This window comes from Myotis lucifugus, unplaced genomic scaffold (assembly GCF_000147115.1).
Source record: "Myotis lucifugus unplaced genomic scaffold, Myoluc2.0 scaffold_104, whole genome shotgun sequence".
Taxonomy (NCBI): Eukaryota; Metazoa; Chordata; class Mammalia; order Chiroptera; family Vespertilionidae; genus Myotis; species Myotis lucifugus.
Window position 1 is genome coordinate 1,865,069 of NW_005871152.1, and position 26,553 is coordinate 1,891,621.

Sequence of the window (26,553 nt, forward strand, 5' to 3'; positions counted from 1 at the left end):
TCTCAAGACTTGGAGAACCAGAAGAAGTTGCCATCATGAGCCACACCTGGGGGCAGTGTGTAAGCAATTGAGGAAAACAGGAAAGGTGTGCAAAGACTGGAGACAGCCAAGGATGGTCCCGATTATCAAAGGAGGGAAAAGCTTGATTCTAGAAGCACAGCCATGAGCTTGATTTTGATCCAGAGCCACACTGGGGAGGGCATTTTCCACAGATGGTTACCAGATGCTTCTACATAAACTGTACAGGGGAGGGGAAAGAGCATGAGCTCTGAGGCCAAACTGACTTGGGTGCAGCCCCCTGTCTTGTCACTTACTGGCTGAGTGGCCCTGGAAGAGTTACTTAACTCTGGAGTCTCATTGTCTGCAGCGGAAGAATAGAAATGACAGTACCTACAGGGTTCCTGGGGAAAAATAGGGACAATGTAAGTGATCATGCCGTGCACTGAGCAAACAGGTATGAAATAAGTGATATCAGTATAACAAAAGAGGCAGCAGACACAGGGTTTAGGATAGAGATCAGCAAATTCTTCTGTAAAAGGCCAAATATTTTAGGCTTTGTGGCCCCTACAGTCTCTGCTTCAGCTACTCAATTATGCCTTTACAGCATAGCAAAGCAGCCATAGATAATATGTACATAGATCATATGAAGGGGCATGGCTGTATCCTAATAAGACTTCATTTACCAAAACAAGTGGCCAGATTTGGTTTGAGTTTGCGGATCCCTGGTTCAGAGCCAAATTGCCAGCATTAAAACAAGGCTTTGCCACTTATGAGCAGCGTGACCTCGGACAAGTGTGTAAATTCAATTACTTTATCTATTAAATGTGTGTAATGATAGAAACTATCTCATGAGATTGTTTTAACAACTACAGGAATTAAAGGGACAATTGAAGGAGCATGAGCTGGCCTCTCACAGTGAGTCCTTAATAGATAGAGAGTAGGATTTTGACACCTGGTACCTGCCATCATTATGGTTATCCCAACAATCTAGAGTAGAGAGTCAAAATCTTCAGTAAGATGAAATTTGGTAAGGACCAATGGAAAAGCCTGCAGTTTGGCTCCCAAAAGAAAACCACAAACTTATCATTTATTGCTTTTCACAGGAAAAAGACTCAAGTGGTTTAATTCATTCATATCACAGAGCTGTGTGACAGGGCTGCCATCCGAAATAAGTAGTCATGGACTGAATAAGTTTAATATGGTATTGTTTTGCCCTGGCCATTGTATTCTAAGAAGAAAGCTGTTATATAAGAAAATACTTGAAAGAAGTAACCAGTATAATGAATAACCAATTCATTATAAATAATGAATGATCTGAGTGATGATTCTATGAATTAGAGTTTTTCAGTCTTGAGTGAGGATCTCAAATATACTCCAGGATTTTATGAGTATGACAATTTTAAAACATGACCCCCTAAATAACTTAACTCTCCTCTCATAGAGGTGGGGTTTCTGACCCCTCTCCTGGAATCTGAACTCTGAGACTCTTACTGAGTAGCATACAGACCAGATGATGCTGTGTCAGTTTCTGAGCTCAGCCTTACGTTGGCAACTGCTGATTTCTGGACTTTCAGCCTTTTGCCCTAAGGACCCAGCCACTGTGCTGTGAGAAAGCACAGGCCGCACAAAGAGGCCACTTGTAAGTATTGGGGCTGTTGATCTCAGTTCCACCTGAGGTCCCAGCCAGTGGCCACCATCAACCAATAGGCATATTCGATGACTACATGCCCGGTTACTTATGACTGTGATTGTATGAGAGACTCCAAGTAAGAACTGCCCCTAGAACCATGAGAGACAAGAAAAGGGTCATGGTTATTTTAAGCCACCTAATTTTGGGTCACACTGCATTAAATAACTGAGACAATGTGGAAGAGGAATTTGACCTTTGTAAAGTTGCAAAGAGTAAAAGTAGTCTATCAACCTATAGGCAGTCTAGGCTAAATATGGGCAGGTAGATTCAGGCTCAATGTTAAGAAGAGCTTTCTAAAAATTAAACTTACCAAATAATAAGTGGGCTGTTTCATAAGGCAGTGAGCTGTTATTGAAAATATCTAGATTGTAGTCAGTTTGGAATATTATAGAGGATTTGAGATATGAGGGAGGAATGAATTTGAGAGGAATCTATGTATACTTGTTTGTTGGTTTATTTCCCAATTTGCCTCGAAAAGAATTTTGTGACTAGATGGCAATGGATGAAAATTTCATTAATTCATTTAACAAATATTTATTGAATGCTTACTACATCCACTGTTACAGGTGCTAGCAATACATCTGTGAACAAAACAGATGAAAATATATGCTTCATGGAACTCATATTCTAATAGAGGCAGACATGCAATAGGCATAAAAGTAATGTGTGTGTGTGTGTGGGTGTGTGTGTGTGTGTGTGTGTGTGTGTGTGAAATCACGTAAATATAAAGGGTCAAGGACAAATAAAAAGCAGTGGAGGAGATATGTAAACCTGAAGAAAGGTTTAAAACTTTAAATATAGTGTCTAGTAAATAGCCACTTTTGATAAGCTAATGGTTGAGGAGAATAGCGGAATTGAACTCTCCATATTAAAAATAATTGAATATATTCTCAGACACTCTTGTAATCACTGGGGACAAGGCAGTGGGCAACACACAAGGTCTCAGTTCTAAGACTGTTTACACATTATATTCAACTTCAGGGAGAGAGACAACAAAATAAATGCATCAGGCAGTTTTCAATGAGTGAGAAGTATGGCCTTCCACCAGGTGCTATAACTTTAGAATTCTCAATGTCTATCCATTTTTGGTCCTGTACAGATTTTGCATCTTCCAGGGGGAGACTTGAAATCATGTTCCCCTTTGTAATTTTGTCATAATCTATTGGGGTATGTGGATTACCTTCTGGCTCTGCCTGATATTCACAGACCACAAGGGTACAATAGAAAATTGAAAGGGATTGTGATATTCTTTCAGTGGTACTGAACTATTTGTGGTTCCTTTTATTAGCTGTAAACATAGAAAGATATTAATCTTCTGGGCTTTTGATTAATTCCCAAACCACTGATTATTGATCAATGGTGAGAATAGAAAATCTAAGTTAGAATAGCTTGGTATTTTCTTGTCAGGTTGTGGCAAAGCAAGAAGACAATGGGTAGTTTCTAAGCAATAGCTAATCTCTTGCATCGTTAATGATAAATGACACAGAGGAAGAGATAATGGGGACTTATCTCAGTTAGTTTTGCTTCAGTCCCCAGTGCTGCTGCTTCTTCCATATAAGCTAATTCCTCATGATGGGCTGAGGCCAATGTCAGTATTAAATATAAAGTCTAAGAATCTGATAGAAACATCAATGATTAATATTCCAGGTACAAACATGGCTGGGCACATGCATGGTTCTAGAAAAATGTTGACCTTAAACAAATAGGCTGCCAGATAGTTCTCCAGCAAAATCGGTTTATTTGAAAACAAGGAAGAATTGTAATTTAGGGCATGTGATCTACAGTTGAACCACACATAAGACCAGAGAAACGAAGGGGAGAGGGGGGATGGAATGCTCTTTTATGGACTTAGAGGTGGTGAGGTAAATAAAGACTCCATTGGAGGAAAGTGAAAGTTCAAAGTATATTATATGTCTTTTCATTGGCTGAGCTATGGCAGTTTCCCTTTGGCTGAGCTGTTACTGGGCAAGGAATCTTTTCTTTCTCCTGCTGAGGTAGTAATGTGGTATCACTTCCTGTTGGCGATACAGGGTACCTATCTCTTTCTATTGGGATCAGCAGTATGCGTGGAGTGACATGTGTGTGAGAGTTATCTCTTTCTAGCCTCTCAACTCCATTTTAAATGAGCTTTGTATTTATCAATTTTCACAGAAGTAATAATGAAAATTAAGACTTTGAGGTTAGCAATGACGTAGTTCAGTTCAGCCAACATTATTAAGAGTACACCAGATTCCAGGAAAGAGATGCAAAAGACAAGGTCCCTGCCTTTGAGTAGCTCACAGTGAACGGAAGGAGCCAAACACATGAATAAATCATTTCAATAGATTGTAGATAAGTGGCCAGCTCAGTTTTGGAATTGGCTAGAAATCATTATGAGTAATCATAGGATTAGTAGTGTTCTCAGTGACGTATAAACCCTAGAGTGCATGGCTGAAATTTTGTCTATCTCTACCTGATCCCCATTAATAGAATCATAGAGTGAGAAGCACTTGGAAGATAATATATTGTTAACCTCTTTATTAGTTACAGATGAAGAAACAGAGACAGACCCTTTAGTATCTGAATGTGCTCTCCATTTATTATCATAGGGAAGAGTTTTGGGTAAATTAATTCTTAATTTTATTCAACACTTATTTGGCACTTAGAGCTGTGCCAGCTGCCAGAATGTAACGATGAGTAAGAAACAGGCCCTGATCTCAAGTTGCTCAAGGTGTGAAATGACCAGCAAATCTATAATAATAAAAGCATAATATGCTACTTAGACTGGACGTCCTTCCAGACAACCTTCCAGACTAAGCTGTGAGGGAAGCCCGGGTCATAGGTGCCAGAGGGAAGCCGGTGCTGGCTGGGGGAAGGAAGGCCTACTCTTGCATAAATTTCATACATCGGGCCTCTAGTAGATACATAAAAATGCAAGGTGATAATTAGTGTCCTGGAGCTATGCACACAGTGGAGTGGGAATATGGTGATGGTGCAGGACACAGGAATGGTTTTGCAGAAGAAGGGGTGTTTGAATAGATGCCTCTAGAATGAGTCATGTGTATTCTCAACAGAAAGCGTGCCATGGAGACAAACAGCTGTGCAGTGGGATGGAGATGCAAGAGCATGGCATACTGAGGGCCTCCCAGGCTCCCAGTGTAACTGAGCATAGAGAGAGGGAAAGGAGCAGATAGTGAAAATCTGGTGATAGTAAAGGCCAGTTCCTTGTCCTCAAGGGGCCCCTGAAGACTAGTTTACAGGTCAGATTTTGGTGAAGAAATAACACTTTATAACAAAGGTAAAGGCCAGAGGCAGGGAGACCAGGGGACTAATGCGGTATTCCAAACAAGATGCAAATGAGGCTTGTCCATAGGGCAAGTGAGGCAGATGAGATTGGCATAGGGGCTGCACATGAGAGATACCTGAAGGCTTCCAAGTTTGGTTGTATGTGAATAGTTAGAAAGAGCAGGGACTCTAGATGGATGCCGAGATGGATGGACCAGTATGTGAGTAGATGGGGGTATCATTCATTGAAATAATGAAAATAGGAGAAGGAAGAGGATAATGATTTCAGTCTGTGATTTGGGGTATTGGAGCGCATGTGAGAGGGACAGAGAGTACATTCCTAGTAAATAGTTGAACATGTTGATTTGGAGATGGAGAACGAGGCTTAGGCACAAGGGTACACATTGGGGAATTATCAGCATATAGGTGATGATTGAAGCCATAGATAAGAAGATGGAAGACTTGTAGGCTAAAGATAGGAAAGGCAGCTTGTAGTGATTTTATAAAGGGCCTTGAGTGACCTCTGAAGGTTTTACAAGGTGAAACTGCCTTGGCTAAAGAGATTGTCCAAGTTGGAGTTGAATTAAAGTTTAATTCATTAAGTAAGCATGTGTGGAGCATGTTCTGTGTAGCTTGACATGGGTGAGGGCGGTGAATAAAAAAGGCAAAGTCTGTTTGGGCCTTGTGCGGCCTCTCAGCTTAGGTTGGAGAATCATGTATGTAGTTAATTTCCACAACAATAAGTACCTCAAAAGAAAAGTACTTAGGGCAATTTAATAGTACGTAATTCAAGAGGGGAATAGAGGAGGGGGCTGGCACTTGGTCTGTGGGGTCAGGGGAGGAATCCCTGAGGAAGTGACATTTCAACTGGACCTAAAGAATAGACAAGACCCAGGTGAAGGGATGGGGAAAACACTCCAGGGAGAGAAGATGGCATGTGCAAAAGCCCTGAGATGGTAGAGTGTGTTCAAGGGCCTGAAAGGTGCCTGTGTAGCCTGAGAGAACGAGATGTGGGTGCTTGAGGTGAGGTGGTGATGTAGGTAACCCAACTCTCCATAACACACCTGGGAGCTGCTTCATGAGCCCATGCAACTGCCACTCTTCCCTGCTTGCACACACGTTGACGACCTGGGTTTGTCAGTCCAGGTTTACTCCAAAGGAAAACATGTTTACAATAGCAGGATCCTTAAGTGATCAGTGAGCCACAGCCAGGAGAGTCGCTCTTTCCCTTGGCAGCCACCTGGACCTGAATCGGCACCAGAATCCCATCTTGGAGCTGACTATGGGCATTTATTGACAAGCAGTGAGGAGGTGAGGACTGTGAGCATTGTCTAGATTTGGAAAGAGGCTGTTCAAGCAAAAAAGAAAGGCAGAGGAATTGAAAAGCCAAGAAATCAATGTGTTTTGGTCAACACAGCTCGCCTGGGAGTATAACATTTTAGCTTGGCAGCAGCAGAACATGCCTTTTTGGAACTCAGCATGTCCAGAAATTAGCTCAAAAGTCAAAATCCAGCCTTGGAACATATTGGTCTTGATGTGTTTCTTTTGTGAATCCTAACAAACCAACGGGGAAAATAACTTTGGAAGGAAACTTGATTGATTTTTCAAAGAAAGCAAGAACTCTGAAAGTTTACCTTAAATGTATTAAAGCCATCCTCCTAGGCAGCTTGTAAGAGAAACTAAATTAGATTGCAATTCTGTTTTGCAAAAAGTCTTTAATTTGTTTTACCAAATGTGGGGATTTTTAACCCCATTATTCCTGTCAGTTTGGTTTATTAGGTGAAAAACTGGATGGCCGGGTTCTATAATTCACTGTTTTTTTCCTCCTATTGATAACAAACGCATCTCCATGTTCCCTCCAGTCTCCAAATACATATTTTGAAGTAATAAGCTGTTGTATTCAAAGTAGTATTTAAAGATTAAATGTAGGGCCCTAGCTGGTTTGGCTCAGTGGATAGAGCGTCGGCCTGCAGACCAAAGGGTCCTGGGTGTGATTCCGGTCAAAGGCATGTAGTTGTTTGCAGGCTACTCCCCGGCCTGGGTCCTGGTCGGGCTCGTGCAGGAGGCAACCAATTGATGTGTTTCTCTCGCATCAATGTTTCTCTCTGTCTTTCCCTCTCTCTTCCACTCTCCTTAAAAATCAATGGAAAAATATCCTCAGGTGAGGATTAAAAAGAAAAAAAAAGATTAAATATAGGTTCTTTCAGGTTTTGTGGTAAAGCAGAATTGCCAAAAATTCAATACTTGGGCTTTAGCACTTAGTAACAATAGGACCTCTGTGCCTCTATTTTCTCATCTGGAAAATGGAAATAAATAAACCTGTTCAGTTACTAAGGAGGGCGTTTGGAAAGAATGAAATAATGCAAGGAAGAGTGCTTTATATACTGTGGCACCATCCACATGTTAAGTATTAATCTGATAATAATTCTCATCACTGTGACCAAGAAGATCATTCACAGTAAGACTCAAAGACTTTTTATATCTGCCAAGCAAATTTTTATAGGTATACTCTTCATTCATGTCCTCTCAATGGTTACCAATATACATAAGAATCATAAGAATTGCACCTCAGAAATATGAGAAGGGGTGTCCATTCCCCTCCTATTTTCCAGAGAGAAAAAAAAAAGTGATTTTGTGACTGTCCAAAACATATTTTAACTGTCAGATGTACCCACAGAATTGTAAAGTATATATCACAGTTTCCCTTTTGTCCATTAACAATGTAAAATTTACAAATTTTTCATGAAGATGGAAGAGAAAGAAAAGAAAATGAATAGTGAAAAACTTTGAATGGTGATAGCATTGTCCAAGGATTAGAAGAAACACTCATGGGTTAACATATACTAATTGTCATGGTGTTTATTGTGTCTGTTGAGGGGAGCATAGGATAGGTCCCCTAGGTCTGCATAAGATGGCACATTTTGTAAAGCAGTCCTATTTCTTCTTTCTCTTCACTCCATACCATGAGAGCCTTGCCTCTCACATAGCCTTTCCCCAATAGCTTCCGCTACTGGATTTAAGGATTCCCCTCCCTCTGTGGGTGAACTATGAAGAGCAGTGCCTTTGACATGAACTACAGGGATAGGAAAAGTTGAGATGTTCTCCAGTATAGAATAGACCTTTTGTGGGGTGGCAGGAAGACGAGTGGCAAGAAGAGATTTTCTCCTTCCTGATTGTAAAATGCTTTCTCTTCCAAATCTCAGGTGACAGTGACAGATGGCGGTTCCTCTCCGAAACAGTCAACCATCTGGGTGGTGGTTCAGGTTTTGGATGAAAATGACAACAAGCCCCAGTTCCCTGAGAAGGTCTACCAGATCAAGCTACCGGAACGTGACCGGAAGAAGAGGGGAGAACCCATTTACAGAGCTTTTGCATTTGATAGAGATGAGGGCCCCAACGCCGAAATCTCCTACAGTATAGTGGATGGCAATGATGATGGAAAGTTCTTTATTGACCCTAAAACTGGCATGGTTTCTTCCAGAAAGCAATTTACAGCAGGGAGTTATGACATCCTAACGGTAAGATTTTTCTGAACCTCAGTAACGTTAATAGGGGGTAGGAGTCACTCTCTCATTCGTGTATATTTATTTGAACAATGAATCTTTAGAGTAAAAAGTAGTGGAAGGCTACCTCTGTTTCAGTGATATTTTTAAAATAATGATACCATTTCCTTTGGTGTGTCCTATCAGCAAACCTCCTTCATTCCCAGTCCACATCCTGCTCCACCACATACTCAACACATTCCCTGTGACCCTAAATTGTTTCAAGGTACTGTGCATAGATGTAAACTGAGGGTAGGGGAATAGCAGAGTGACACATTCCACCTGCTACTCAACATCACTCAATGTGTTTCCAAGAATTTCCAAAGAAAACAGCTCTTATAATTGTTGACAATGTGATAGAACATGAACTGTGAGACACAAATCACATTATGCTTATTCTCTAAAAAGTTTGTGTGGGGGGGAACCTTAAGTAAAAAGTGACTAAATTTTTCAGTGTTAGAAAATTAAAAACAAAAACAGACATGAGCACCATCTCAAATAGAGACTTAAACTCCCATGTCTAAGTTTCCAGCCAGCTCCCCCCACTCCTAACCACATTAGACATATAATACTAATGCCAGAAAGGGGACTGGTCATCCTACAAATGATGGGCACTTTCTAGGGACCCAACAAATGGCATGAGTTAGCACCATCTGCCATCTTTCTATTAGTCCTCAACCTTCTCTGCTGTATACAGTCAGTTCTTTATTGTTTTAAAGGATGCCCTTCGTCCCTTAATTTATCTTTTCACTCCTATGTTCTGGACTTGGGTTCTTTCCCTGCTCAGTAATGCATCCAAAACAGTGGGCAGAGAAAAGAAGATAATAAAAAACTAGCCCTGTTTGTACCATGAAAAGCTCTGCTGAGGTAAGTGCTGTTGCAGCTGTGTGAGACTTGCCAATGGGAATCTCTGAGGATGGCATGGACTGCAGTGGACACTGTTGGTGCCCACCCAGATTCCCTCTGCTAGGCTGGTGCAGCTATCCCCAAACTGAGTGACTGGATGTTGGCTGCTAAGGGCTCAGAGCTGCCCTCTTCTCCAGAGAGTCATCCTTGACTGAACTTCTTGGTTCTACATTCCCACCCCAACCCAGCAGCCCGCAACCAATGACTGACCGACACCTGATACAAAACTCCAACCCACTAGCCTCCAGGTGGATCCAATTCAGTGGTGTAGTCCATGATTCCAAGGTCCCTATGGGATGAGGCTGAGATTAGACTTTAACTGAGACCACATCCTTGCTTAACATCTTCCCCCTGTCCATCCTGCTTTCTTCACTTCCTTTCTCCTGAGAACACTTCTCCTCCACCCCAAAATCATTTGCACTCAAATCCCTGTCTCGGGCTCTGCTCCTAGGGAACCTGACCTAAGACATCTATCTTCAAGGGTCCTCCCTCTCACAGGAATTTTCCAGGGCAAAGTGGTCATCCATGAACACAGAGCACTAGGGAGCTAGGAGTTGCCACTGTTTTTAAAGGCTGTAACTATTACCCATGCATCTATAAATGTTAATTTTAACCTGATATTTTTAAAAATCCTTTGTTTTTCTTTTCTCTCAGTGGTGTCTGCTTGTTAGACGTAACTGCCTCCCACACACACACACAATTTAAGTCTAGGACACCATAGCAGTTTACCCTGCTCATATGAGTGAGGAGACATGCTTTCCTTGGCTTTTACATCAGACCATAGAGAAGAATCATTAACACCCTTTTTCCCACTCCACTGCCTTCAGGAGCCCATGCTTCCATCAAGAGAGTTCTTCACCGTCATTCAGTTGGCATAACTGAAGGGCCTCTGAGGCAGTTAGAGCAAGGCTGCTGCCTTTCCCACACCTACTCCACTCGTCCTGGACAGTGTGAGTGAAATCCTTCTCCAGAATAAAGCAGAAGGAAGGAGCTGCAAAACATAACCATTCACACACACGCACACACACACACACACACACACACACACACACTTCTGTGCACACACTTTATTCACACTTAAGCAGAGATTCACAATGTACTTTATTCCCTTTCAAGCATCACCCTCGGAGGTATAAAGAATCAAATGAGCTATTTCTACTCGTGTAGCTATCATTCATGACCATAAAAAGCTAAGAATTGTAAGTGCAACATTTGTTTTTCAAGTTTTCCACCTCTATAAGGTTGGTTGTGGTCCAAATCACCTTCTGGTGAATGTGGCATGGGACCCCCATGTGACCAAGTTGAAGCTGTTTCCCTTCTAGTTCCTGAGCTCATTCTTCCCAAATCTCCACTCTCTTCTTCCCTTTGCTGACACGGTGAGGAGTATGGACATTCAGCTCTCTCAACAATGTATGGGTGACAGATCCAAACTTCTGCGAGGATCCGATCTCTAAGACATCTTTCTGTTTTCTCTCCGTGTGTGAGTAGATAAAGGCGGTGGACAATGGGCGCCCACAGAAATCCTCCACGGCCCGTCTCCACATTGAATGGATTAAGAAACCACCCCCTTCGCCTATACCGCTAACCTTCGATGAGCCATTTTATAACTTCACAGTCATGGAGAGCGATAGAGTCACCGAGATTGTGGGGGTTGTGTCTGTGCAGCCAGCTAACACCCCTCTGTGGTTTGACATAGTTGGTAAGTTTGAGTCCTCCAGAGCTGTATGGGGCAATGTGATCATTGACTGTTTGGAGCAACTAGCAAAAAAAAAAAAATTAAGAAAAAAAAAAACATGAATGATCAGTGCTAAGATTGAAACATGTATAGTGCTGGAATGCAAAAGAGCCAGTAAAATGAGTAATAGACATGTGCTTTCGTTCCGACTCTGTAGCTAAGCTGAACAGAAAGTGCTCTCTGGCTGGATTTTCCATAGTACGTTATTTACTGCAATCTTAATGTCTTTCTGTGTGTCATTTAAATTCTATTGTCACACTTGGCTAATCTCATTTCTAAATGTATTGATGGTACTAGACTTGCTGTCCTTCATTTCTCTCTTTTTCTTCACCTTTTTTTCTGCATTCTGTTCTTTTTTTTTCTGCTCCCGACTACCCTGCTTCAAGGTGGCAAGCATGCTCGAGAGATGTTCTATATTCTACAGACAGCTTGTGGGCAGAACTGTTCAACAGAAGGTACCCTTAGTGCAAACACATTTGCTAAAATACAACTATCCAATCTGCCTTTTACAGTTTTTTAAAGCGAATTAAATGACATCTTTCATAACCGCCTGTGACAGGCTGAAGTGCAGCCCACAGACCTCATACCCGCCTCTAACAGCGATTGCATTACTCGAATCCAGTGACTCTTTTGTTTGAGGTTGGATGGGGTTTGGGTTTCCAGTGGGGGTTGTTTTGATTTATTTTTCATTGTTTTTGAGGTATCCTGGGCTTTTTGTTGTTTTGTTTTCATCTTTTTTGTAGGTTGGTTTATTTAACTGGGCCTTTTCCAATTGAGAAGCAAAGTAAAATATATCCCAACTTGTCTGTTTTGCAGCAGTAATGCCATTCCTAGACCCAAAACCCCACCAGGAAGAGTTTCCTGGCTGCTCTCCACCAAAGGAAGGGCAGGAAATGGAACGGGGATATATAGCCAGTGAGAGCTTCCCTCAAGAGCTGAATAGAGAAAGCAGATGGAAGCACACGGGATAGACCTTGGGAGCCAACCTTTGAATTCCTTGAAAGCAAGCAAGCACGCAGGCTGCAAAAGGAGAGGGGGAAACAGCACCGCTGCCCTCAACAAACCCGCAGGGAGAGCGGTGGAGAGGAAATAAGTGCTGAGGACCAGGAAACCTAGGCTATTGCTCAGAGGAGAGAGGGGAGAGTGTCTGCCAGCCCTGGATCCGACTCGGCTGAGCTAGAGCTGACTTCCCACGGCTCTCTGTGGGAGGCGGGAATCCAGATTGCTGGTCTGGGGGAGACATTTCCTTCCACATGTCACTGCCTGGAAAAGATGGGCAGGAACCTGCCTCTCTTTCCCAGGAATGGCTGGATCTGGGGAAAGCATTTAGAACATTCCACATCCGTTTTAATGAGGCACAGAAAAAGCATGCCTCATGACCCCCAACCAGACCTCAGTAGAGAGGGTCCTCTGAACTCCAAGCAAGAAAGGGCCTGTTTTCTGCATGTCACTTTTCTGAAATGATGGTAGGACGTCTCTGTTTTACTTAGTTGGCATTCATCACAGCATCCCTGTACATGGCCAGCATCATCCAAGCTTTCAACTCCTTCTTCATCTCTGATTCATGCATTTGAAAAGGAACCTCCTCTGATCCATGGAAGATGTCTCTGCTTCTGTATCTTAGTAATTTTCAGCTCATTGGGTTATTATCTGAGGCAGCTCTCTCTTTCTTGGTGAAACTAAGGGTTGCCTATATGCATCGCCTGGTTGCCTGTGCCATCTGCTTGGGTGATTCCTTTGCCACCACCCCCAGGTGGAATCCAATGTCAACATGTGTCCTTGGTGCCGGGCCTCCAGGGGCATGTGTGATAGTGACTTCTTTTAGGTAACCCAAAGGAGTATAGTCCAAACCCATAGGCAATGGGCCTCCTGGGGTGCTGCCCCAAGTTGTGGGAGGAGCTACCCTCTCTCATCAGCCACCAGTTTACTTCCCTCCTTCCCTGACAGTCCAGTTTGCAAGCACCTGGACAGCCAGACAGCATTGCTTCTGTCCCTTGTGTGATCCGTGCATGCAACCTCCTGACCCTCAGCACATCTCACCACCTTCCCTGCCCACCCTCTTCAAAAGTGCTGCAAGCACACCTTTCTTTGATGCTCATTCTGACCCAGGGGTCCTCAAACTACGGGCCACATGCAAATACAAATATTGTATTTGTTCCCGTTTTGTTTTTTTACTTCAAAATAAGATATGTGCAGTGTGCATAGGCATAGGAATTTGTTCATAGTTTTTTTTTAAACTATAGTCCTGCCCTCCAATGGTCTGAGGGACAGTGAACTGGCAAAAAGTTTGAGGACCCCTGATCTGACCTGTTAGCCAAGTCAAGTTTGTAATTCCTCAGCTTTCCTGCATGTGTGTGTGTGTGTGTGTGTGTGTGTGTGTGTGTGTGTGTGTGGTAACATATAGGTAAGCATGTCTAGTAGTACTGCATGTTACCTTACTTGCATGTTTTATATCAGCATTATTAGTGCTATTGTATATTTTCATTCATGTTTCTCCTATCTCCATCCATAAACCTTAAGGTCAAGACCTTTGTCTCCTCATTCCTTCCTTCTGCCAATGCTTCTGTTGTGGTCCATTGAGGGCGCGTGGGATAAACTATGGTGACCAATGGAGACGGCCCAGGTAGACAATGCATTAACCCTGTGATGCCACCTGAGACCAACTGAATCAGTGTGACCTTCCATTGCATTCCCAGCCATATCCACCACCGCACCTGAGAGGGGCAGTTTGCAAATGAGAGCCCTCCCTAGGAAGAGTCCCTTTAGGCTGCTCCCAATGCATGTCTGGGAATCATTGTCAAAACCATGGCATCAGTTTTCTGTTTCTCCCTCTTTGTGTTTCTAAGTGCTGTACTCTTCCTATAGAATCCTCTCAGATTCTGTGTACTGAGTAGCTCCTTTAATGAAGACCACAGGGTTGTCCCTCTGGTTTGTGATGTTTCCATCACAGAGATTTCACTGGGGGCCCAGTAACCTCTAGCCAAGCTTCTCCTACAAATAGACCTTACTTAGCTGGAGGCTCAAACAGAACATGATTTTACTTCCACCCCCACATCTACCCAACTTCTTGAAACACCAACTCTCTATTTTACTGCAGAAATAAAATATTTTCCCCAGGCGCTGGTTGCTTTCAGTATAGATATGGTCCCTCTTCCACAAAATCCCCCTTTGAAAATCTTTTCTAATCTAACAATTTTTTTTCCAATCTCCAGACAACAGCCTGTTGTTTTCTTTATCATATTCAAATGTTTCATTCTCACTTTTAAGATTTCTTGCTTAGTTATCCTTAGCCATTGAAACTTTCCTCTCTCTTCCCTTCCTCCTTACCTAAGCATCTTTCCTGGCCAAGCTAACAATAGAGGGAAGAGGGAACAGTACTTCCAATGGTTAAGAAACTTAGCAGTGCACTATAATTGAATGCTAAGAATAGACACGAGGCATACAGTGTCAGCATGGATCTGAAACGGGGTCTCGGGTTAAAGTAGGTCTTGCCCAGGTAAATACTCTATGACTCTTCCAAGGGGAGTCAAGGCAGGCTTCCATTATAAACCTAGTGCATTCAGACGCCTATACTGACACCCAGGGTAACAGAAAATATAGCACTTACAGCTTACAACTGCTGTAACGGATGAATTCTCATTAAGTGAGCACAGTGTTTCAGCATGCTTTTCCCCCTGAGAGTAGTCTCCTCATTTCCATAGTTATACATCTACTTGATTCTTGTTTAATTGCATTTTTTTCCTCCCACCAAAATATGAACTTACAGAAACTGTATGGCCAGTATGATTTTGTTCCTGAGCCTGGAGTCTCTGCCCCAAAGATCTGCCAGTCACTTTCTTGTGTCTCCAAAGAGACCACTGCTCACAAGATGTTATTCAGCTAGACTCTGCTTAGCTTCCAGAAACAGAAGCCCAACTTGTAACCTAGTTAAGAAAGCTGTTATTAAAAGGAAACATAATAAAGTTCAGCTGTTCTGTGTTTAAACAGCTCAATGCACAGCATGGTCCTTCTGTGTGTTAAAATGGGGGGGCGGAATGAAGGGAACAAAATTAACCCATAATTCTTGGTGGCTTTGTCACATATCTTCACACTTCTCAGGAGACTCTAATTTCATCTCAGTAGCTCTGTGATTTACATACTCGCTAATGTGCACGCACTGAGGTTCGCCATTCAGTCCCCATATCTTTATCCCAATGGCAAATATTTGTATTGTAAAGACCCCCATCATTGCCCACCTCAGGTAATTCCTCTTCACCCACAGTTTGATGGGGGGTGTTGCCACCCACTTTTGTTGCTTCAGACCTGACTTAGGCTAGAAAAAGCTTTTCTTGTAGATAGTAAATAATGACGATATCTTTGTGCATCTGCCTCACCCAATGTGTAGAGAGGAAACAGGCTATTCCTTGAAATATTTCTCTGATGGTGTGAGCTAGCACACAGGACCAACTCGGCTGGGAATACCTTTCTGTGTTGCAGGTAGATAGAGATTGCCTGGACCCTTATTGTCATTGGTTTCTGCACACTCTGGGTTCTTGGATGCTTCTGTCTCATAATCTTAACACCTGTCCCTCTTGAACTTTGTCCCCAATGGAGCCCTCCGTTTTTAGGGTTGGATCACGTGGACAAGTTCAACTCTTTGGTAGCACTAGCAGCAGCCTTGTTCTCTGACCAGAGCTTGGACATGTCTGGGTCTTCTCTGACCAAAATGGTCACATTTCTTTATCACAACACTCTTACCCACCCCTCCTGAAAGAAACCATGCCTGTGCACCATTTCTAACATAGCTGTCTCTCCGTCCAGCTGACGTTTGCTCCTTTGATGTTCAGTTGACATCAAACACTTCATTTCTCCTATTCTGCACTCCGCCCTAATTTGATCCCAAATAGGCACCTCTTTTCTCCATAGCAACAATGCAGGCCAAGGGAGCACTCTCACAGAAATATTAGGAAACTAGTAAAAAGCCTAAGCAGTACCTTTCTATATTCATTGTTTTAAGAAAGTGAATTTTAAATTCTTGAAGGCATTTTCCTTCCTACCACTGTTTCCTGACCTCCACCCCGCATCTCCTGCCCTCCATGTAAATACCCTTTTCAGCCCCGTGCTGTGCTTGCTTCACTCCAAGGCAGAAAATTATTCAGGATCAAATGTTTAGCATTTTCCCCTTAAGTTCCGTGCACACGCGGAACTTGAATGAACAGCTTGTGAACGACTCCCTTAATTCATTGAGATTCAGCAGCTCAGTGTTTTGGAAGCTTCTCAAATAACACTTCCCCCTTGGTGACTACTAGGTTTGGGTTGATATTTTTTACAATCGCACAGCGAGTGGAATGGGATCCTATGCTAGGGGAGGGGCCCGGAAGCTTCTCTGAGAGGGGAGGGGAGTGATACTCACCACTGGGGCTCACCATGGGGAGATGGTGATGCTTTGTGCCCTTCCTAGAGAAAAACGACCAAATGTGGCCCAACACCCTGCCACCCAGGTCACTCAAGCAGTAGCTGCTGGCTCATAGTATTTTCATTCTTGTCCCATTTTTTAAAGCTTTTTAGGACATTCCATCTTGCTGTATTTAATTTTAGAATCCAGTAGATATCTAAGATGCCTCATCTGCTCTTTGTTGACCCTATTACCCTGTCTTGATGGAAAACAGTCACAGAGGAATGTCCCAACGTGACTTATCTGTTATGTGGGCTGTTCACAACCTCGCTTTAACCATCTCTGCCGCACACCCCTGCAGCAACGCCCGGGCTGTGACTTTTCCAATTCCCCACTTTGTTGAAACTCAGACCCGCTGGGGTGCCCTCTCTCCTCCCCTCTTTTGTTGAGCTAAGGCTGCCGCAGCAGCACACTCTGGCTTTGCATGTTGTGTTACTGGCTCTGAGGACGCACAGCTTGGTTGAAGGGAATGCTGCTAGGGGAGACGGACTCCTTCCATCTGAGAGTCTTGCCCCAGATGAATTGGCCATGGTTTGCTAAGAAATGAAATCACCTTTCAGGCTAAAAGGGAGCCTGACAAATGAGCCCTGGGGGGGAGAGACGGAGTCATCTATGAGATGGGATGCTTAAGTGATAGGTTATTAAATTGTGTGAGGGTTGATGGTGAACTGCTGGTCTAGGTTCTGTGTCTCCTGTCAGAAATTCATTTTAGAACACAAGGCAAGATTTCGGGAACCTTGTTTTACATGAAATCTTGGTTTAACTAGGAGCAAACGCCCTGGAGACGATGATCAGCGGGCTGTTAGCCAGGCTGATGGACGGGGAGCGACTTCATAGGCTCTCTCAGGCGCTCCTTGGTCTGCTTTTTGTCTGTCTGTCTCCCCGACCCCTTTAGAGGTTTCTATTCTAGAGTATTTGAAACAGTAAAGGTGAATGAAGGAGACACACACACAGAGGAAGAGAGAGAACTACAAAAATGTACAGCCCTAAAAGTAGCCAGAAATATTATTTGATAGGAAAAATAGCGAATAATAAAGCTCACAATCAACTAGGTATATGTCATATATAAAACATGTCCATTTTATGCCACTGAGCACATGAAATGGTCATGTATGTCTGCATAGGACCCCAAGGAAAATGTGAATCTCGAGCAAGTGAGGGAGAACCTATAGGATTGCCCCATTTAAACAGTAACTGAAACCGGACATCTTTGCTTGCATGTTTTCTAATCCAAAGTTCTATAATTTGCATAAATTCTATTTTGCCTTAATCTACAAATTTTCATCTTCTAAAATAATTGATATTGAAAGGTTACCTCTTTTTCCACCCTCACCCCCCAAAACAATCAGTGTCCTCAGATTTAAGAAAATAGAGTAGTTTCCCCTTATCCTAGGGAGATATGTTCTAAGACCCCCAGTGGATGCCTGAAACAGCAGATAGTACCCTACCCTATATATACTGTTTTTTTTCCTGTACATACATACCTATGACAAAGTAAATTTATAAATTAGGCACCATAGGAGATTCACAATAAAAGTTAATAAAATAGAACAATTGCAACAATGTGTTGCAATAAAAGTTATGTGAATGTGGTCTTTCTCTCTCCAGTAGTTTTTATTTTTCAGTCTAAACCTTGTCCTGACTTGCAGCAAATGGCTTGGTGTCACTTGTTTCAGGGGTCCCTTGCTGACATCTTCATAGAGGCTCCATACTTCCTTGCACAGAATGAAGCCATCATTGGAACCCTTTTTCTGTTCATGTCTTCTACCCAGAAGTTTGAAGCCTTTTCCATCCTAACAAAGCACTTACTATGTATTGTGATGGTGACTTTTGCAGTTTGGATTGCAACAGCAAAACTAGCACACATGTCTGTTTCTTCACAATTTCACAAATAGAAAATTCACTCTAATTACGGATCTTAGCAGGCTCAGCACAAGATTTGTTCTCTTACATCGAGAACTTTTACCTTTTCACTTAAATGAAGCACTTCCGCCTTCTCTTTGGCATATCCGACTTGCCAGCATCACTAGTCTTGTGTGTTGGGGCCATTATTAAGTCAAATACGGGTTACTTGAATGCAGGTTAGAGATAACCAAGGGAGGCATAAACAGCATAGGTACTCTGGATAAAGAGATCGCTCATGCCCAGGGCAGGATCGAGCTGGCCAGTTCAGGATTTAATCACACTAAGAACAAGCAATTTAAAAGTTATGAATTGTTTCTTTCTGAAATTTTCCATTTAATGTTTTCGGACCGCAGTTGAAAGTTAAACCAGAGCTACTGTAATTCTTAGTTAAGAAAACTAATGTGAAATGTGATTTAAGAAATGTCTTAAGAAGTTGCATTCTTATCTTTTTTTTACACACAGGTCTGAGGAGATTTGAATGTTTCCTTGGCAAAGGTTTTTTTCAGAAGGTACCACTCGATAGCAAATGATTTTTCTTTGCTCATTAAGATGTTTATTCCAGCTGTAACCGGTTTGGCTCAGTGGATAGAGCGTTGGCCTGCGGACTGAAGGGTCCCAGGTTCCATTCCGGTCAAGGGCATGGACCTTGGCTGCGGGCACATCCCCAGTCGGAGGTGTGCAGGAGGCAGCTGATCTATGTTTCTCGCTCATCGATGTTTCTAACTCTCTATCCCTCTCCCTTCCTCTCTGTACAAAATCAATAAAATATTTTTTTTAAAAAAAGATGTTTATTCCAGACCCTAGAATCAGCCTTACCCTTTATTTCACGCGGTAATCAACATGAGGCATCCCCTTTGGAGAAGACGTGGTGACCCAGGGCTTGCTTCCCTCTTCAGCCTAGATTTCCTCCTTTTTCTCCTTATCCTGTTCTTCAAAATACTTTTTTAAAAAATTTATATAATTAACATTTAGTTCTCAGTAAATCAGTTAAAGATATTAATTGGAAGACGAGTCTCTTTTTAGATGAAATTTTTGAAAAATGTATCTTCTCCAAGCAATTCTGTGGTACCCCTGTGTCTCCATAACTTTAATGAAATGTCAAGGGCAATTATGCTCTCTCTGGCAATTAAATAATCTTCAGTGTATATGACAGCTGCAAGCAATAAGTATTTGAGATATGTGTGACCAGGTTTTCTTTAATTAAGCATGGTACAGCAGTGCCCCCTTATCCATGATTTCGCTTTCTCCTGTCTCAGTTACCTGCAGTCAACCTCGGTCTGAAAATATCTATGTCATTCACCTCACTTAGGCATTGTACTGCCTCACATCATCATCAGAAGAAGGGTGAGTGCAGTGGGTGGTATTTTGAGAGAGACCACATTCACATAACCTTTATTACAAAGTATGTATTGTTAAAATTGTTCTATTTTATTATTAGTTAATGTTGTTAATCTCCTACTGAGCCTAATTTATAAATTAAACTTTACTATAGGTATGTATGTGTCAGAAAAGTCATAGTGTATTCAAAGTTCAGTACTATCCTGGGTTTCTGGCATCTAGATCAGGAATCCCCCCTTATTCCCTGTGGATAAGGGGGGCGGCTACTGTATTTATTTTGTGTCACTGTATATCACATTCTAGCAATTCAAGTAAACGTCTCCTTTCCCTGAACTCACCTGCTCATTTGTAATATCATAAAAATTGTATAGAGTATTGTTCATTGATCAGCAAAATGAAAGGAAAAGAATGCTGACTGTAAAAGAACTCAAGATTTCTTTTCTAAAATAGGAAATTCAGTAAATGCATTGCCCTGTGAGCTGTAACTAAATAAAACTACTGTCTAAGAGCAAAATTCACATCATGAAATTTCAGACAAAAATAAATAGAGCTTGTGAACATGTACTGATATTTAATTAAAATTGTTCTAGCCTATAAATGGTATAAACCCATTATCTTCTCTTTCTCCTAAAAATAAATCTTTCATTTTGGAACAATCATAAACCACACTTTGGTTCACAGGAATGGAAAACATCTACAATAATTTTGCAAGGCCTGCGTTGTCTTAAGTGCATCATTCACAGATTGTAGATTATACTTGGTCCAGGAGGGAACAAGTAAAGTTTTCTAAACTTTTTATCTTAATTGTTTTATAAGTTGATATACATAAGCTGATGTTTTTATCAACTTCTTTCCAGATTTCATTTTGTAAGTCTCCCGTAGACTTTCTACTTTGGAGGGAGAAAAATAATTCACATTGTCAAAATAGCATAAAAACATTTCTATAAATATCCCAACTTGCAGATATAAAATTTTTATATGAAATTCTTCTCTTTTTTTGCTTTTTCTTTTCCCCCCCAGTATTTATAATTTTATTTTTGACATGTAATGGAGGAACTCTGAACTCTAGCACCAAATGTTTACCATCAACCCTGGAATAGATTTAGGAATGTCTATTCATTTTTGTTCATCATAATTGGACTGTTTGTTAATTTAGAATTTAATCTACTTTGGAAAAGCCAAAAGTTATACAAATTCCTAGCCCAGAAGCCATGACGGGTTGATGGGTCTCTAGTTTTCTTAATATTTTATGGAGTCAGTTTATGCTTCACTACTCTTAACGTTAGTGCTGAGGTTTTCTTTACAATACATTATTTTGGGGTGACATTTGTTATGTATTATAGCAGCTGTGTTTTACAATATGAATTAAGTTAGATATAAAGAGGTCCCATTTGATATGTACAAAATTGAAACATAAGGATGCCTGTCAAAAATATTATAAGAGCTCACTTTAAAGCAATGTGCTTCAATCCATGTAATAACTTCTCCGATATGCTAATTTGATGTTATTTTTGTGAAATCATCAGGGGGGAATTTTGACAGCTCTTTTGACGCAGAGAAGGGTGTCGGGACCATTGTCATTGCCAAACCTCTGGATGCAGAGCAGAGATCCATTTATAATATGACTGTGGAAGTCACAGACGGGACAAACGTCGCTGTCACTCAGGTAAGACATCAAATTGCTCAATAGTGGGTTTGCTGAAAGGTCTGATAAAGTCAGAGTTGTAAACAATTGAAAAATGCAGTGGACATAGTAAATTAGGTCCATGGATTTCTAGTGAGAGCACAACCTAGAAAAAGGATCCTATCACGGGTATTGCATAACTTAGCTGCTTCTTTCCAGAAATCCTGATTCTTCGTGGACGGGAGAGTGAGATGTGTTTGTTCCCTGATCACTTGCTGTAGATCAGTGATGGAGAACCTTTTGAGCTCGGTGTGTCAGCATTTTGAAAAACCCTAACTTAACTCTGGTGCCGTGTCACATATAGAAATTTTTTGATATTTGCAACCATAGTAAAACAAAGATATTTTTGATATTTATTTTATATATCTAAATGCCATTTAACAAAGAAAAATCAACCAAAAAAATGAGTTCGCATGTCACCTCTGACACGTGTGTCATAGGTTCACTATCACTGCTGTAGATCTACCTCTTTGACAACATCAGCTTTCCTTGAATTTACAAAGAGGAGAACAGCTACATTGTCTGAGTTAACACACTGTGATATTCTTCACCTCATTTGTTAGTCACAGTAAGTTAGAGCTAGAGAATACCTAAGGGTCCAACTTCATTTTACAGACTGTGATCAGATGAGTGAAATAGCTAAGGTCACACGCATTAATAAAGACAAGGACTGGGATCTAGGTGCCCGGACTCCCACCTCCCGTGTTAGCCTGGATGTCAATGGGTTGGTGGAGGGACCTAGGGGTTGTTAAAACCACTGAAACCTGGGCTCTGCCCACAGAGATCCTACACAGGATTCTAACAGGCAGTCAAGGCCAAGGACCACTCCTTCGACTCTGCTACTTGAGAGCTTATGAGAGGGCATGGAATCAAGAGGAGAAAGTCTTTAGGTGACACTAACACAATGTTGGCTATCAGTGTGAGGCAGATTTACCCTAAATACAAGAACAGTTTTTGTTGTTGTTTTTTTATTTTAGTATCAGATACCTTAGACCAGTTATGACAGAGGATTGGCACACACACACATGTCCTATAACCTTTCCCACTTCCCTCTCTGGTTCCCATGACCCCGGAAGCCATCACTATTGATCAAAATCATTTTCCCCACTGAGCCCAGGTGTCCTCAGAATCCTCCTCAACATAGTCCTTCAGGTAGTGAAGATGAAATGTTTGCCAGCCCCGCAGTAAGCAAGTGTTGACGTGCTTAAAATATGATGTAATCCTTTGTAACTATGTAGTTTTAAAAAGGGAGAAGAAGAGGAGGGTTTCATGTGCTTGTCTATGCAGCTGCCTCTTAATTTGAAGAGGTTTCAAAAATATGCTGAGACCCCTTTGACGCTGTTTATAATCATAGAATGCTGGAATTCTTAGGAAACAATAAGGATTATTATAGCACAACCCTTTTACTTTTCATCTGAATAAACTGAAACCTAGAACGGGAGTGACATGCACAGGATAAGAAAGCCCGCATGTGACTGCTCCTGGTCCTTTCCTGGGATGACTATAGGATCCTATTTGCCTGAGAGAGTCCCATTCACTCCTGTGGCATTGATATAATTAATAGTATTTCATTAACTCCTAAAATTGCTCCAGTTGGGACAATAAATCACATGGTCACCCTACCTAAATTTGTACAGTTTCCAGGAATTTTCAGCACACCAGGAAAGGACACTGTGGTTGACATCCTACAGGAATCACACCAGCCTAATATAAAATAACCCACTTGCAGTACTGCTAAGTTTTCAGTGCTAATTCACTTTAAATGGGAATTTAAGTCAGACTTTTTAAATTAGCCATGTCTTAGCATAATATCCAACCTCAACTTTTTAGCACCACTGAAAAACACAAGATATATTTGAGTAAAATACAAATAAAGCACGGAACCATATTCATTTCCATACTTTACTCCAGGGTTTTAGAATAATTGAATTAAATGGTAATCCAGTATGCCCAGGATGTTCTAGAGAGATATTAAGTATTTTTAGAATAAGTAAATGAATAGCAGACACTACATATTCAACAGGACCTGTATGGCAGGCATGCTGGATCCAAAGCACAGAACCAATTCACGCAAAGCAAAAAAATTTTCAATGCAACTTGTATTTTAGAATTTCATTAGGACCCAACAAGAAAGCAGTTCACAGCATCCATTTCACAACTATTTCTTTATGCATACCATGTGCTAGGAGCTGCACTAGATGCCTGAGGTCACCGTGATCCAGATTTTAAAACCAGATCACTAATGTGTACCTAGTTTTTAAAAATTAATATGGAATTTATTTCAGACTAATGATGGCCAGGGCAGTTGGGAAGGAGTTAGAGAATTGGGGTGAACTTGGAGTCTCCCCTTGGTGAGGCCAAGCTAAGCTAAACTAAGTGGACTAATAAAGGATATCAAGAGATTTTCTTGTCAAAAGCTTCCAAGTTACTCTGTGTCCCCAGGGCCATGACCCTCCCAAGAAATGAGAACTAACAGTTTCCAAAGTACAAACTTGTATGTCATCATTATTACCATCAGAAAGCCATCACTCTGTCTACCGGGCTGTGTTGGGCCTGGATACCCCACCAGCCTCTGCCAATCAGCCTCCGCTCACACGTGCCACAGCCCCTCTGGCAGTGGTGACAGCAGCTGTTCTCTGAGTCAGTTAAAGCCCTCCGTGTCAAGGACACTTTTACAAGAGGGTGTTTGGGGAAAGAAAAGCATCCTAGGTTTCTTTTAGAAACCACCAAAGCATGCTCCAACCCTGACTGTAATGATTCCACCATCAAACAGATACCCTTCACCATATAACTGAATAAATGCCCCGGAGCCCCCAAGCACCTGTTCGGTTTCCCTTTGGGAACTATTCTCTACTTTGTTCATCTGGAATCATAAAACATGGTATGACACACGTTTCAATCGACCATAAACAACATGTGGAAGTCTACTTGGCGAATGTCAAATAAATCTGAGCCTCGGGGCTCTCTGTCTGCATGAAAACGCTTCCTTCATCTTCGGTTTTGCCTGTTCTCCCAACTCACAGGATTCTCGTGCCTCAGAGCTACCCTATCTGGTGATGAATAAACATCCTTTTCCTTACTGAGATTCCCCAGCGTGAGTGCTGACTGTAAAATGGTTCTGTGGAGTTCAGGTTGCAAAGATGCAGATGTACTAAATGGAAGAACAAAGCTCCCAACATATGCAGAAACCTGGCGAGATGGACAAGGGCCTCTGCATAAAATAGTTGTTGATTTTATGAAGGACGTTACTGTACTTTATGTAACACAGCAGAGTATTTGACAGCACGGGCTCGGTAGCAATAAATCCGTGTTCCAATCCCAGCTCTTCCACGTAGTAGCTGAATTCCCTCCAGCAGGTGGAGGTCGATAAACTTCTCTGCACTCTAGTCCTTTCATCTATAAAATGGGCAGTCTCACACCTGCATCATTAGAATTGCTGTGGTTTGCATGTGTTTACAGATACAAAGTATTAGCATGAGGTCTAAACATAGTAAGTTCTTAATAAATATTAGCTACCTCTGCTAGTATTACTGTCATCACTTAGCCTAGGTGACCATCTGTATCATGGATACTGCCACCCAGGTGGTTGTGAGACATGAATGAGAGCCTGAGACAGCGCTCTGGGGAAGGGGATGACTCGGCGCTGCATCCCAGGCTTTTCCTGGAGGACTACTCTGGACACTTGCTGACTTGTCCTGGGATGGAAGTGCAAGATGATCCCTGAAGGTAGCCGCAATGCAGATCAAACCAGGCAGAACTTGTCAAGACTCGGAGCACACCAGAGGTGCATTCCTGGGTTTTCCTAGTTCCTGAGGCTCCATCCCAGGATGGCCACTTTGGATGGCTCTTTGACAGTCTTCTCTTTGCCCAAAACTGTCCAACATTGTTGAGTGCTTTCTGCGTCCCAAGAATTACCCCCAAGGTTTTAAAAACTTACTCCCAGTTTCTACATGTATAATGTCATGGAATGGGAACAAATAGTTCATGACTGGCACCAGAAATAGCATTACTCTAGGATCAAGACCAAGAAATGAATAATGTGGAGTGGAGATTTAAAACCCACACTCTGGTTCTAGCTGTGTTCCTTCCTGTCGAAACCTCTTGCCCAACCTCCAACCCCTGCTGCCTCCAGCAAATCAATGCAGATCAGCACCCAGTTGTGCAAACAAATTAAACTCTCCAAGATAGTCTGAGAGGTGCTTCAAGCCCATGAATCTGTTTATAAAAGTTGGTGTGTATGTTCCTTTTTTTAGAGAGTAGATCCTTAGTATTCATCAGATATCCAAATGCGTATGTGGCCCAAAAATATTCGGATAAATTAATTCACCATCACTTTTTCATCACTTAAAACTCCAGTTAAAAGTTTCAACATGCAACCACCCATGCTTCCTAGGAAACATGTAAACCTGAGGGGGTTGTTGATTTTCAAAGCCTCCCTGCTCTGGTGACCAAGCTGGCTGTTTCCGCAGTGTTTCAAATCGCTGTTGGACAGGGTTAAGAAAGAGACTAAGGCCGAAACCGGTTTGGCTCGGTGGATAGAGCGTCAGCCTGCGGACTGAAGGGTCCCGGGTTCGATTCCGGTCAAGGGCATGTACCTGGGTTGCAGGCACATCCCCAGTGGGAGATGTGCAGGGGGCAGCTGATCGATGTTTCTCTCTCATCGATGTTTCTAACTATCTCTCTCCCTTCCTCTCTGTGGAAAATCAATAAAATATATTAAAAAAAAAAAAAAGAAAGAGACTAAGTTTGTCTACTAAAGCCCTGGATAGAAAACGAGAGGTTAACTCCCTTCAAGAAATAAAAAATAGAATTAGCCATGCTATTCTTTACATTACAGAAGTGTTCCCCACTTTGATGTTGTAGAAGCCCAGAGATGAGCATGAGTGTCTGGCTGAGAAGGGAGGGATGCAAGGGTTGAGAGGTGGTACAGTCAGTTATAGCAGGGGCCGGCAAACTCATTAGTCAACAGAGCCAAATATCAACAGTACAATGATTGAAATTTCTTTTGAGAGCCAAATTTTTTAAACTTAAACTATATAGGTAGGTACATTGTTA

General features: G+C 41.9%; 1 protein-coding gene across 1 annotated transcript in view; it reads left to right on the forward strand.

Moving 5' to 3' along the window:
* FAT3 (FAT atypical cadherin 3) overlaps window positions 1-26,553 on the forward strand; it is a 501,079-nt gene that overhangs the window by 371,188 nt on the left and 103,338 nt on the right. The window contains exons 4-6 of the mRNA XM_006092757.3: window positions 8,158-8,472; window positions 10,891-11,101; window positions 21,341-21,480. Coding sequence (XP_006092819.1) covers window positions 8,158-8,472; window positions 10,891-11,101; window positions 21,341-21,480 — 666 coding nt within the window. The remainder of the gene's footprint in view (window positions 1-8,157; window positions 8,473-10,890; window positions 11,102-21,340; window positions 21,481-26,553) is intronic.